The 15,135-nt window shown below is 38.3% G+C and overlaps 1 protein-coding gene across 1 annotated transcript; it reads left to right on the forward strand.

The window, feature by feature from the left end:
- Nucleotides 1-991: 991 nt before the first annotated feature.
- On the forward strand, nt 992-12,033 carry LOC131317618 (uncharacterized). The gene is made up of 4 exons (XM_058347150.1): nt 992-1,450; nt 8,836-9,315; nt 10,390-10,470; nt 11,621-12,033. The coding sequence occupies exons 2-4, from the start codon at nt 8,842-8,844 to the stop codon at nt 11,717-11,719; spliced, it is 654 nt and encodes a 217-aa protein (XP_058203133.1). The 5' UTR covers nt 992-1,450; nt 8,836-8,841; the 3' UTR covers nt 11,720-12,033.
- Nucleotides 12,034-15,135: the final 3,102 nt, after the last annotated feature.

Below are 15,135 nucleotides of genomic sequence, written 5' to 3' on the forward strand. Positions count from 1 at the left end.
GTTGGTTCTGATCAAGGACGATGTCGCGCTGGTACAGGTAAAGGCAAGAGATGTATGGCGAAAATTCTGGGAACACACAACCCAAAACAAAAATGCTAGAGGCATATCAGTTGTGCCACACCGTGGTCCAACCTGTATGTGAGAGGGGTGTGACTGAGGTGTGACACAACTTATGTGCCCCTACCCAAAAACATCAAAAACACCCAGACCTCCAACACAAGGAAATGCTACAACTAAAGTGTCTTGACCAAAATGCACATGAAACTATATATTATTCGATGAGCCCTACTATATGAATGGATCAGATCATTGAGGAGAAATTCAGACATACACGAATTGCACACTGCACTCCCATTTGAAACCGAATAGAAGCTATAAGTCCATTTCAAAAAGTTATGTTCAACCAAGCCTATTGTCTATCTATGAGCTAATGATTAAATAAATGTTTAAGGTTCATCAAGGACTCTATATCATATATGATATATTCCCTTCGTCCAATTTTCTTTATTTCTTTTTTGATATTCGTGTCAGTTTTCAATCGCTTAGGGCAACAGCACCAGATTATATATATCTTACTTTTTTGGGTAAAGTAGAGAACCAAGTGTTGAAATAACCCCTATTGCAGCCTAGGGATCAGCTTAGGTATTATACATTTACCAAAAAACCTCGGCACTTTCAGCGAGCCACTGTTGCGAAGGTAAAGAATAAAGAATAATTTCTTTAACCTCTTGCAGTACTTTATCTCCTCTCTCTCTAAGAGCATGTACTAAAAGATTGACAACGAAAATAATAACTTAAAACTAAAAGATGCATGCATGGATGATCTAGTAAACAAGTGACACGAGATTATAAAAATTTAATAGAGGTGTGCATAACTTGGTCCGGACTCCCTAAGTTATAAAATAGCACAATTCTTTTTCATTATTGAACTTGTCCTTGAATCAGATTGGACACACTTAATTTTGGTTAGCTCGTTAATATGGGTTAGCTACGATTACATAGTCATAATTAAGCTCTTGGATTTTGGTGGGAATTCTGTAGGAAGCTTCTCCCACGGCTATAAAAGGACCCTAAGCTTTAGGATTCCACACAACTCATAAATTAACTTACCAAGAGTCCCTAAAACCAAAATCAAATTCCCAAAAAACGAAAACTATTTTCTCTTTGAAGTCTTGTTCTAGCCTTCCCATTCTCCAAAAACAAAAATCCAATCCTTATAAATAGACTAGAAAAATTCAAAAAAAAAAAAAAAAAAACCTTTGCTTAAATCCACTTTCCATATTCCGAAACATACTGAAAAACCCTTTCTTCGTAATCCAAGTCGTCGAAGCATTAGTCGAGGAAAGTTCTTTTACGGCAGAATCGTGCTTATCCGCCAAGTTTGTACTTTGAAGGAAATATCCGGGGTTGATCAAAGAAGTTAAATCCTTCGTCTAATTTACAATTTTCGGTAATATTTCTCTTCTTTAAATGCCTTATGCACTTTTAATTTTTATCTCTTATTTACTTATTTCCAGATCCATTTGTTTAATTAAATCATCTTAAAATTTTCAAAATCTCATATTCTTGAAATTGTTCAAATCTCCTCTTAGTGAAGAAATAGCTTAATTTATGATCAGAAGGAAGCAATTCAAGGTATCTCTGACGTCATAATAAAAATTGGATAGTCAAAAACATGCTATCTTATTTTTTTGTTATCCTTTACAGGAATTGCTAATATTAACAATGCGAATCCCCACAATGGTTCATGTATAATCAAAAACTCACTTTTAGTATAGAGAAATAAACAGAGGTGCAAGCAAATGTAAGTGTATGGCTGCATTGATATTGATGGGAGAAGAGAGAAAGAAAGGAAATAGAGAGAGTGTGGTTTTTGTTAAATTTGATTATCCGAAGAAAAAAGATTGCGAGTTAGTTATTCAAAAGCCAAAATTTGATTAGTAGTTAAGGAGTTGCTAAGTTTTGTTATGCCATTGTGAGCAATTTTTTTTTAACTAACATTGCTAACTTTAGAATTATTTTTATATTGAATATGTTAGTATGGATAATCTTACTGATATATTATTTTTAACCAAAATGTGCAAGCTATTCATATCATATCGGTCAAACTATTTCTTCTTACAACTAATTCTATTTTTCCAAGAGGCTTTTTTGGCTTAATGGCATCCGTGGTTCAATTTCTCTAAGGTGTTTATCTAACAAAATGCTGACTTTGGCCGAGTAAAAAAAAAAATTCATTTCAATTACATCTTTACAGCCATTTTTTGGCCTAAGTTAATTTTATTGGAAATTTTACTACTAATTTTATGCCTATACGTACTAAGGGCATCAACTATTTGGGAGCCTCACAAATTAGATAAACTTTGGAGTGTATACTTAAAGCCGGCCCTAAGTACTATGTCCCAACTGCCGCATCGTAGCATATGTCCAAAGTTGGTCCCAACTGCATATATACCACTTGTCGCTCGTCAGTCCGCGTAGAAATATCACATAGGACTGGCCGGGGAGCGTGAAAATAGAATAATCACCATTAATGCATCATGTGCTTACATGGGATCCGGATCATCTGTGAGGATCATGTGAGGGTTTTAATAAGTAGTTGACAACACATTATTGAAGAGATCCGACGGCTCACATCGGTCCTTTCTTTCACATCCAAACGACGGCATTTTAGGGGGTGAAAGTCTAACGGAGAAAAACCCCAGTCATTTCTTCTCCGTTTCGCTCCAAGTCGTCTCTTCTCAATTCATCCAATCCTAGTCTCCCATCAAACAAAGAAAAAACAAGTCAGTCTAATTCAGCCGAAAATTCGTCCAATCCAAAGTTCTTTGCATTTCGGTTTATTGATTCGTCACTGTGTAGACTGAAAAAATCCACTAATGTTTTCTGCTTCATAGATTGGAAACATAAAAAGGAGAAAACAAAAAACCTAACTTTAACTTTGTTAGGATCGACATACACGTACGATTTACGAGTATAAAACAGTAAAGAAATGAACACAAAAATATACACATTGTTCCCCATTATTAGGTACGTCCATGGGAGTGAGAGTGGCTGCTGTTCTTATTATCATAGTATTAAATAGAGTTTACAACTTAAAGTATTTATATCTACTCTAATCTAATCCTAACCTGGTATTTTGTCTGTATCCCAAAAATACCAATGTACGATGCCGTCGCTCCGCTGCGCTTCACTTGTTTTGCTTCGCTTCGCTATCTACCTTCTTTCTAGAACTCTTTAGTATCTCTTCATACTTAACATATGAGCCACAATTCTAAAATCTCCACCTTGGCGAATATACTATCGCCCTTTCAGATGATAAGCATTACCATCCAGTGGGTTGGGGGGATGCCTCCCTTTTCGTAGCACCTGGAGACATTAACCAAGTCCAAACGATGCTCAAACTTGTCTGCAGTAACTGTCTTTGTCAACATATCAGCCGCATTCTCAAAAGTGTATACCTTTCTCTCACTTTGTAAAACCTCACGTCGATATGCTTGGTTCGAGCATGATACACTTGATGCTTTGCCAAATAAATGGCACTCTGACTGTCACAATGCAACTGAACTCCACCTTGATCTATGTCAAGCTCCTTAACAAACCATTTTAACCACAATGCTTCCTTAGTAGCCTCAATCACCACCATATACTCAAACTCAATAGTAGATAGAGTCACCTAGAGCTGTAAATGAACCAAATAGCTCGCGAGCTTGGCTCATTAAGACTCGGCTCGACTCGGCTCGTTTAGTAAACGAGTCGAGCTCAAGCTCGAGTATTCTGCTCATTTACTAAATGAGCCGAGTGGAGTTCGGCTCGTTCGACAAAAGCTTGGCTCGTTAAGGGAGGCTTGACTCGATTAAAAAGGCTCGTTTAGTAAATGACTAAGTTCGGATCGTTAAGGCTCGAGCTTGAATTTTTGGCTCGTTAAGCAAACGAGCCGAGCTCGAGCTCACGGAAGCTCGGCTCGGCTCGACTCATTTACACCCCTAGAGCCACCAGAAGTTGTACCATGGATCTCCAACTAATAGGCCCACCCATAAGTGTAAACACATAACCAGTTGTAGACCTTCTGTCATCCAAACCCCCAGCATAATCTGCATCCACATACCCCACAACTGAAATATGATCTTGTTGCCTACCAAACATAATCTCACGATCCAAAATACCTCTCAAGAATCTGAATATCCACTTGATTGCCTTTCAATGCTCTTTGCCTGGATTAGCCATGTACTTGCTGACTGTGCTAATTGCATGTGCCAAATCGGGTCTTGTACAAACCATTGCATACATTAAGTAACCCACGACACTTGCATAAGGCACCCTTGACATATCCTCAATTTCTTCACTGACACCGGACATTGAGCTGAAGATAATCTGAAATGACTTGCCAATGAAGTGCTGACCGGTTTGACATTATCCATACTAAACCTCTCCAACACTTTCACAACATAATTCTTTTGAGATAACCACAACTTATCAGCTGACCTATCTCTGCGACTCTCCATCCCAAGTATCTTTCTAGCCGCTCCCAAATCGTTCATGTTAAACTCTTTATCCAACAAAGACTTTAACCTATTTACCTCAACCATACTCCTTACAGTAATCAGCATATCATCCACATAAAAAAGCAAGAAAATATAGGTACCATCACCAAGACTCTTAACATAAATGCAACAATCATACTCACAGCGTGTATACCCAATCCGTATCATGAAAGAGTTAAACCTCTTGTACCATTGTCTTGGAAACTGTTTCAACCCATAAAGTGACTTCTTCAACTTACAAACAAGATGCTCAGTCTCTGGCTTTTTGAACCCTTCAAACTGCTCAATGTATATGACTTCCTCGAAATCACCATGAAGGAATGCCATTTTCACATCCATCTGCTCTATTTCCAGATCATAGCTAGCTACCAATGCCAAAATAACCCTGATTGACGTATGCCTCACCATTGGAGAAAAGACATCATCAAAATCAATCCCCTTCCTCTGTGAATACCCCTTTGCCACTAACCGAGCCTTGAACTTTTCTCTCTTTTTCTGTTGCTGTCTCTTTCCGTTTGTATACCCACTTACAACTCACTGACTTCTTTTCCTTGGGCAGTTCTTTCAACTCTCAAGTTTTATTCTTATGCAAAGACTTCATTTCCTCCACCATGGCTTCCATCTATCTGTCCCTTTCAGAACTCGTGATAGCATTCTGAAAAGTAGATGGATCTCCACTGGTAGTCAATGCATAAGAAACCAAGTCCTCAAACTCATACCTCACTGGTGGCTTGATAGTATGCTTGATTCTCCCAGCGACCAGACTTTCCTGTTGCTGCTGATTAAGCTATTCATTTGGCTGAGTATCACCAATATCAAAAATTTTCAGCTCAATCTGTATGCGATGCTGTCTATTATTCACTTCTTTTGACTCAGAATTTTGAACCTTTTGATGTGCCTTGACCATAGAGTCCTCATCAAATACTGCATTCCTACTGATCACCACCTTCTTTGTCTCTAGATTCCAAAGCTTGTACCTTTTACCTATTTCTCATAGCCAAGAAAGATACACTGTCTGGACTTCGCATCAAGCTTTGACCACTCATCACTGAGAACATGAACATAAGCCGGACACCTAAATATTCTCAACCTTGAGTAGTCAACCTCTTTCTCTGTCTGAACCTCCTCAAGTACTTTCACATCCAATGTAGCACTAGATGACCTGTTTATAACAAAGCATGCCATACTCACTGCTTCTGCCTAAAAAGACTTCGGAAGTCCCGTATTCAATCTCGAACAGCGTGCCCTTTCTGCTATGGTTATGTTCATCATTTCTGCCACCTCATTCTGCTGAGGTGTCTTCCGAACTGTAAAGTGTCGCTGAATCCCCTGTTCCTCACAAAACTTCAAAAAGGTCCATTCTTGAATTTCTTTCCATTATCAGTCCTGAGGCACTAGATCTTTTTCCCTGTCTGGTTTCCCACTTCAGTTTTCCAGACTTCAGACTTGTGTTTCATGAAGTACACCTAAACTTTCATTGAAAAATCATCGGTAAAGGTCAAGAAATACAAAGATCCTCCTTTCGAAGCTACCTTCATTGGCCCCCAAACATTTGAATGAACATAGTCAAGAATTCCTTCATTCTGTGAGTTGCATTCCAAAACTGAACCTTATACTATTTTCCCAGAACACAAAACTTGTAGAAATTCAATTTACACGAGTTAATCCCTTTTAGCAAATTCCTCTTTGGTAGCTCTAACATCCCATGCTTTCTTATATGTTGCAACCGCATATGCCAAAGCATAGTATCATCAGTATCATCCGTTGTAGTGACAGCAGCTCCACCTACAACTACACTCTCTACCAACCTGTAAATATTTCCAGGAACCTTGGTACCCTTCAAAATCACCATGGCACCCTTCATTACCCTCATAACTCCACCTTCTGTTTTATATCCACAGCCGTTAGAGTCTAGGGTTCCCAACAAAATCAAAATTTTCCTCAAATCTGAAACATGTCTAACATCCCCCAAAGTTCTCACAACACCATAAAACATTCTGATCTTTATTATGCCTATTCCTATGACTTTATACGATGCATCGTTACCCACAAGAACATTACCACAATCCACTGACCTATAGGCGTGGAACCAATCCTTGTTAGGAGACACGTGAAACGAATATTCTGAATCCAGAATCCACGAGTTTGCCATGTCATTCTGACCAGCTGAGATCGAAAGTATATCACCATCATCTGATTCCCGCTCCACAACGTATGCAGGAATTGATGATCCATCTTTCCTCTCCCCTACCTTTCTCTTCTTCTTCCAGTCAGTTCCATTTCCCCTCTGCGGACAGTCCTTTTTCATGTGTCCCGGTTTAGGATACTTGTCACACTTGAACTCAAACGTGCCCTAGGACTTATTCATTGCGCTTCGTTCCACTCGTTTTGCTCCGCTCCACTCCGCTCCGGCATCTGGCATTCTTTCTAGAACTCCTTAATATCTCTTTATACTTATTAGAAAAAACTAAGTAGAGGAAGAAGAAGATTGCCTCTGCTAAGAAGATCTCCAACTTTAATTTGGAAGTTTTTGGCTAGATGAAAATCAGATCCAGAGAGGAAGAAGAGGCCAGGAACGGACCAAAAGAAAGAAAACAATTTGGGACTTTTGCCGAATATACACATCGTTAAAGTCGACAACTGCTCTACCGTGGAGCACAAATCATGGTAGACCAGAGGAAGAGGTAATGATCGATGTCGGGAGAGAGGGGTTGAGAACAGTTTCTTGTGGAATCGTCGTGAATGGAGAAGAACGGTTGGGTTTTCTCTCCGTTAACTTTTATCCCCTAAAACGGTGTCATTTGGATGGAAAAAAAGGAAGGACTGCTGTGAGCCGTTGGATCTCTTCAATAATGTGTTGTCAGCTCCTTATTAAAACCCTCACACGATCCTCATAGACAAATCCTCACAAAAGATCCGGATCCTCTTACATGAGGCATTGATTCATAATCGTATTGACAGAGCTTATGAACCCACCTCGTTAATAAGGCCCCAATGTGATACATTTGTCTTGGTTTGGCAACACAATTCACACCCGGATGAGTTTTGGCCATGTCAGTGTTGGAAGTATTATTTATGAATCAGTTTCGAGATGTCCACATATTATTCCCCGGAGGAGGCCCAAATAATACCCCTCCATTACAGCTACAAAATAACCTTATTCTCTCATTTTATCTCTCATCCAAACAAAGTATTATTTTATCTCTTTTTTTTTTAAAACCTCATTCAAACCAACTAATTTTTTATTTACCCTCCATAAAAATCATAAGTAATACTCATACTATTTCGTCCTCCCTTCATAAGTAATCCCTTCATAAGTAATACCGAGTAGATTTAAAACTCATCCCGCATCCAATAATCGGACCCCTAGTGTAATGGCGGAGGAGCCTGTCATGGCTACGTGACTATGCGGGCCGCTGAAAAGTCTCCCTATCCTCATCCTCGGAAAAACTATTCGGTGCTCCCGATGCAATTTCTTGAACAATCACTACGTTAAATTAAACCAGCTGTATGGAATCAATTTCTTGAACAATCAGTACAAAATTAACTGCAGGTGTTAGCCTGGTGATCAAAGTCTGACTTTAGAAATTTGCTCGTACTAGCTGTTTTGATCAATCTATTACGTGCGCCGATTAATATCCGGAGTCCTATCCAGCAATCTCGTAGAAGGAGGCTTAACAAATCAAAGCCGGGCCCAAATAAAGTGGCCCTATAGGAGCTGACAGAACATGAGGTTTTGAATCTAAGACTCTAGACCATGGATAACAAATATGACATGGCATGCCGAATGGAAGCATTGGCATGAGAAGCAAGTTCAATCAAAATGTCAAATGTTTATGTATTATTTGGCATTCCATCTCTCATGTCAAATTTGACATTGATGTCAAAATTTATCTTTGATTACTTTACTCTCCAAAACTTCATGAAATAATAAATTTGACATTTTGGTTGAAGTCAGCATCTTGAAGATACCAAATTCAACATGTCATATTGTCACATAACCTTCAAAAAATATTGGCATCCTCAAATTTGAAGCTAAGGTTGGAGATGCTCTAAAGTCTCAGATACAAAACTCATCATGTTCTATCAGCTTCTATAGGGCTAATTTATTCGGGCCCAGCTCTGATTAATTAAGCCTCCTTCTCCTGGATGGCTCAATAGGACTCCCGAAATTAATTGGCGCCTGTAATATATTGATCAAAAAAGCCTTAGAATAATTGAAATATCCAAAAAAAAAAAAAAACTCTTCAAAATAATCGGAGCTGAATTTTGTTTCTCATTTTTTGTTTAGGCCATAATGGAGGATTTGGTCAAGACTGCTAGACTCTACTACAGTAAAAGCTCACCAGACATCAAACAAGCAGCACACAATTTTTTCAATTCACTCGACAACAACAACGACGGGAAGGTGAGTCTCCATGAATTTCTATGGTTTATGCGGCAGGAAGGCCACACGAAAATGAGCAATCGCCAGTTCTTCAAAGAACTGGACGAAGATGGGAGTGGAAACCTAGAATTCATGGAAGTTATGGCTCTTTACTACGTAATCAAAAGTGGGAGGCCGTTTTGTAGTGGGTGCGATAAGTTTATTCCGGGAATGTATTTCGCTTGCGAAAAATGCTTCGAAAATGGCCACAACTCGTTTTGCGTTTGTCCAGAGTGTTACGATGATGAACTTTTTCTTCATGAGCATGTCCAGTTCTTGGATAACTATGCTTTGTTGGAAGCCAGGAGAATGCAAGGGATTGCTACTTATTCGAACCAGCTCAAGGTAATATTTGAAGCAAGGAATTAAAGGTTAATTATTCAATAGTACTGCCCCATCGAGTATCCTGTACGGCAATGTTGTTCACATGTTACCCCCAGCAAATCACGTAACGAACATTTGTAAGCGAGAAACAATTAATGACCCTTTTGTGATGAAAGTAGAAGCATGGGCGGAGCTAGAATTTATGAAAATTTATGGACAATTGGATCAACAAACTGCTTCTAACCGGAGTCGCTGACACGTATGTATGGTTGAGTTTGATATAGATAAGGAAATTGCTAGAGACATATTAATATGTCACACCTCATAATTTTGATGGGTTCTTAAGAGAAATTTTAGATATTTTATGTGGTTAACTATGTCAAAAATCAATACTCACTCCGTCCTATTTTCATTGTCAATTATTCTGTTTGTCTCTTTTATATCTTTTATCTATATATTTTAATGTGGATCTTGAAAAATATACAATATGAATCTTGTTTAATAGATCTCGATAAATTTATATAATACAAAGTTTTTAAAATTATAAAAAATATTATAGATTAAAAAATATAAATAATAAAAGAATGGGATGGAGGGGGTAAAATCTATGGACATTTTAAGCAATTTTTCAATTTAGTAGGGTCAAAGACTCAAGTGGCCCACTTTAGAGTACCCACTGCCTGTACCCTTCCGTAAAAGAATAGGAGTGATTCCAGAGGCGGCTCTGGACTAAAAAAATACACTAAAATTTGGTAGTATTTTTTTTTACATACAAAAATCATGGTGATTCACATTTTGCATGCTATCATGCTATGGTTTTTCAAATATAGTAGGAGTAGTATTTCTGGACTACTCAAATAACTTTCCAGAAATTAAAACACATATCTAATGCTCCATTCAGAAAGTCGAAATTTCTTTTGTTTTTTTCTTAATGTCTTGTTATTTTTCTAATTGTTTTCTCATTATTGGAGCCAAATAATGAATTTGTAGATCTATTAAATTTTGTATTTCATTATGTCAATGTATCTGTGTATATATAGCTTTGTTCAGGGATGTTGGCCTTTACAGTGGTTGTTTGATTGTGTTTTGTTGCAGCCAAGCTCATCTGTTACCATTACTGAACTTGATCCAACATCCACAACAAATGCTGTTGTTCGTTATGAACGACCCAAACCAGTGAGTACCCTTTTGCCAACTCGGAGTGTTTTTCCTTTTGGGCTTGTTAATTTAGCTTAGGCCCTGAACATTACATTGTACCAATGTTCTGAATAAGTACCATACTAGTAAAAGTACCGTTTCTTTTATTGGTACAGTACGCATCGGTACCGGAATAATCCCGGGTACCGTTTCGGATCTTGCATTATAAGCATGAGTGTTATACTAGTAGAAACCTTACGCGTCACTGATTTTATAACAATTTATATCGCCTTATTTACTAACGAATGGTGTTAAAACACTACGCCATTCTCAAAATATTATAGCCGACACTTTAAATGACAAGATGTCTTGAGTACTATTTTTACAATAACTATTTTATTAAATCTAAATTCTACAATAACTTTGACAATACTCTTTTTTTTTTTTCACCATATAATGCGTTTAGGAGTAGAATTTCGATTATTGAAGTTGGTGCTACTTGAATGTAACGATAATGCCAACTCTATCTTGTACGGGTTAAGAGAAATTGCTTTGATAATTGAACAATAGAGAGCGAAAATCTGAAGGGTGCAATGCTCTTGATGAATTTGATCTCAGTTTCTTTCTTGTTCTTATTGCTGCCATCAGCTATTCTGCTTAGGATGTGATTTCCTGATGATCGGGCTGGATGTGGCAGATGGTGTCTGTACATTTTAGCTTTGTTTCCTTGCTGTTTTTCGTGTGGTCTATGTATACTTTGTGCAGCTTATGTTTTTCACTTTTTCCTTTGTGTTGGTCCCTTCGCAACCTCTTTATCTCTAAGACAGGGCTGGCACACAGGTGAATGTCCGAGGCTTAGGTGCCGACCTAGTCGGGATGTTTGCCTTTGGCGGTTGTGATGCCATTAATTGTTTTGTCTTTGTTCTCGTTATATTTGTTCCTGTTTCGTTGTATTATTAACCAAAACTCATCTTCGCTTTTCCAAATACATGAAAGAGAAATTGTCCAAATTGTTAGTTTAAAAGTCATGGCTCCTATTTTTCATGCATTAATGGCACATTAATACGTTCATTTGTGAAATTTCCTCTGGTGTATTTTTCAAAAAAAATCTGGTCTCAAGCTTCATATTCATGGTTGCAATTTCTTGCAGTGTTGCATGTTCGTAATGCTTATGTGATTATATTTTCAGAAATTGGGGAATTTTGCGTACAAAGCGGCTGAAATAGGGTTGAACGTGTTTAACACTGCATTGAACGCATCTTCACGGCTCAGCTGTACCATTATGTGACAAGAAGTGCCGGTTGTTAGAATGGCAAACTTGATTGGAGCATAGATGAGTTCGGAGACATTCGAAATACTCAAATCTAAAGAATTAATGCATCATAGAACTCACGTGTATGGGATAAATTCGGATTCTTCGGTATCCAATTATTTGCATTCCGAGGAATTATTTTTATTTGAGAGAAGACATCGACTCCACCGCCGAAGCCATTCACTCAGTGCCAAAGTTTATTGTGTTCAACCTCGATAATTTGAACTTTTAAGACTGTTTGGATTTTGCCATATTGTTTTGGTTATAAAATGATATGTAGTACGATTGTATGCCACGTGTCCCGAGCGTGTTAATTTGGTGTGCAAAAGAAGGATCCTATAGGGATTTAAAAATTGGCTGCTACATAACGTAATATGTCGGATACGTAACAGTTTTTGCCTTCCAATACCGTTACATCCAGATGTGCTCATGGAAGGAAAATAAGCAGACATGCATATGAGCTCGTTCAGATTACCTATCGGTCTCTTCATTCCTTAATGTTAGTTCTTGTCACGCTCTAAATTTTCAAAAAAAAAAAGAAAGATAACATTTCTAAATGAAAATTCATCGTGAATATATATCATAATACCCCAAAAGCTTTTCTATAATACACTAAGAGTACGATCAAGTTTAAAAGTATACAATAATGGCACTCAGGCCCCAAATTCTTAGATAATAGTTCAAAGGGAGTAAGTTTAGAGATTGCATGTTCACAAGTCAAAAGAATATAATTGAAATTACGATTACATCTTCAAAAAGATTTTACAAAAGATGTCATGATAATTCTTTCGTGTTAGTTTTCAAAAGTATGGTCAAATGCGCATGCTCAGTAGAGAAATCTATGCTCAAGCTATGTATAAATGGGATGTTAGATACACCGGAAAGAACATAAGCAATGACAAATTTCCCACAAGGACAAGAGCAAGAATATAAGATCTTGAAACCAACACTGTTCATATACAAATAGCTTAACAATCTCTAACGTTCTTCAATTTCATTATGTCGTGTGTTTCGATCTCATTTCCGGACATTAAGGATCCCGTGCATCCGTATTCATTTCGGCATCAAACTTTAAAGTGAATCCATGCCTTTCTAGTGCACTTCCGAGCATTAGGTACCCTGTGCGTCCCATTTCCAGCATCACACCATAAGGTGGATCCGTGGCTTTCTTTATATCGTTCTCAATCATGCTATCCGTTTCACATTTCCTAATAACATCATGCTCCACATACAACTAGTTCATAACATTCATCATAACGTGCCACAATGTCCACATAAACGTTTACATGCAAAGACGATGGACGGACACCACACACACACATTGAATTCGACACGTTTCTTTATTACAATGAGGGCCAAAGGAGATGGAAATGATCAATGAGTCCTTTAAGTACGAGCAATCAAGTATAAAGGTGGTTTGAAGACGTATGAAAGTGTTAGAAGTAATTGGGAATCAAAACAATCGAAGTGGGAACAACGTGGGCAAAACTGTCCCATAAGCTCCTGGTATCGATACAACAAAAAAGTTGTATTGACACAGCAATCAAATCAAAACTTTTGATGCTACTGGATTCAGGATAAGAAAATGGTATCGATACAACGAAAAAGCTTGTATCGATGCGGTGACATTACGAGCAGCGATTTTTTCAGATTTTCAAGGATCAACCCAACAACAAAACACAACAATCTAGGGCACAAACAAGGCACAAAATCATCACAGAAACACATAGATAAGGCAAGAAATCTCTACCTCAACTTAGAGAACAAAACCGAACGAGATTGATCAAGCCCTAGCTTTTGAATTCGAAATCCTCCAAGAATACTCCTCTCCGAGCTCTATCCAATGAACCATAAGCTTGAAATCACATCTAGAGAGTGGAATGGAGGTTGATTGCCATGAGTTTTGAGCTTTAAGGGTGGGTTTTGGTATGAGAGAGTGAGAGAGATAGAGGTGCCGAGAGAGAGGGAGAGGCGTCGGGAGAGAGAGAGAGATAGGAGATGGGAGATTTATCTCCTACAACACACATACACACCCTGTAACGCCCCAAGCGGACCGCTGGCCCAGTACCTTGATTTTGATCCACAGGCCACACCACATGGCCCAAAAGCTTAAGCACAAGGTACTAGTAGTAGCCCACAAGGTTTGTTATATGCCCAAGATCATCCATGTAGACTTCCAATGTGGGATGGGGTGTTACAATGGCCACACCACATGACCCAAAAACTTAAGCACAAGGTACTAGTAGTAGCCCACAAGGTTTGTTATATGCCCAAGATCATCCATGTAGACTTCCGATGTGGGACGGGGTGTTACACACCCCTTATATACTAGCTTATATGTCAATTGCACAAATACTCCTTCAAATAACAATCCTAACACATTAACCCCAAATCAAATAATTCAATAAATCTCTCATTTATTTCATATTCCAACATTAATGAAACCTTTAAACAAATTTTGAAAATACGGGTCTCTACATCCTACCCTCCTTAAAGAAATTTCTTCCTTGAAATTTGATAGTCATAATCAATCAAAATATGCATCACATAAACATGTCCAAGTCACAACAACAATAATTATGCAATAACGATAATGACTTAAAAGTTTAAACTTAGACACTCACATTGGTTTCTACGCTGGAAACAAGTGCAAATATTTCTCTCTAACCTCGTCTTCTCGGTCCCAAGTCGACTCTAGCTTACCTTAGTTACTCCACAAGACACGCATTAATGGTATTGTCTTACCCCTCAACGCTTGATTGTGCGAATCTAGGATACGTATCGGTTCTTCCCCATAAGATGCGTCAGCTTCCAACTCTAGTTCGGACCTCTCTAAGACATGAGATGGATTCGGTTCGTATTTCCTCAACATCGACACGTGGAACACATCATGCACTCCCGAAAGTTTTGGTGGCAAAGCCAAGCGATACGCGACTTTCCTAATCTTCTCGATGATGTCAAACGGCCCAATATAATGCGGTAAAAGCTTCCCCTTTTTTCCAAAATAAGATAAGCCCCGACACGGTGATACCTTAAGAAAAATGTGAACCCCTTCTTCAAACGATAACGTTTGGCGACGATGATCGGCATAATTTTTTTGCCTACTTTGCGCGGTCAACAATCTTCGGCGAATCACTTTAACTTGTTCGATTGTTCTCTCTTGAGCTTCCAAAAGGCGTTGGCGAATTAGTTTTATACGCTCGGATGTCTACTTAATCATATATGGCCTTACTAACGTAGTCTATCCTAATTCAGTCCAACACACGGTTGATTTGCACGATCTCCCATACAAAGCTTCATACGATGCCATCTCGATACTCGATTGATAACTATTACTATTCGCGAATTCAACTAACGGCAAGTGATCCTCCCAACTACCCCGAAAATCCATG

The sequence above is a fragment of the Rhododendron vialii genome, chromosome 2a, assembly GCF_030253575.1.
Source record: "Rhododendron vialii isolate Sample 1 chromosome 2a, ASM3025357v1".
Taxonomy (NCBI): domain Eukaryota; kingdom Viridiplantae; phylum Streptophyta; class Magnoliopsida; order Ericales; family Ericaceae; genus Rhododendron; species Rhododendron vialii.

What these genes read in the sequence shown, in the direction of transcription:
- LOC131317618 (XM_058347150.1), top strand. Translation starts at nt 8,842, where the DNA reads ATGGAGGATTTGGTCAAGACTGCTAGACTCTACTACAGTAAAAGCTCA. An exon ending in CTTATTCGAACCAGCTCAAG is followed by an intron (nt 9,316 to 10,389) that starts GTAATATTTGAA and finishes GTTTTGTTGCAG; the next exon opens with CCAAGCTCATCTGTTACCAT. An exon ending in GTTATGAACGACCCAAACCA is followed by an intron (nt 10,471 to 11,620) that starts GTGAGTACCCTT and finishes TTATATTTTCAG; the next exon opens with AAATTGGGGAATTTTGCGTA.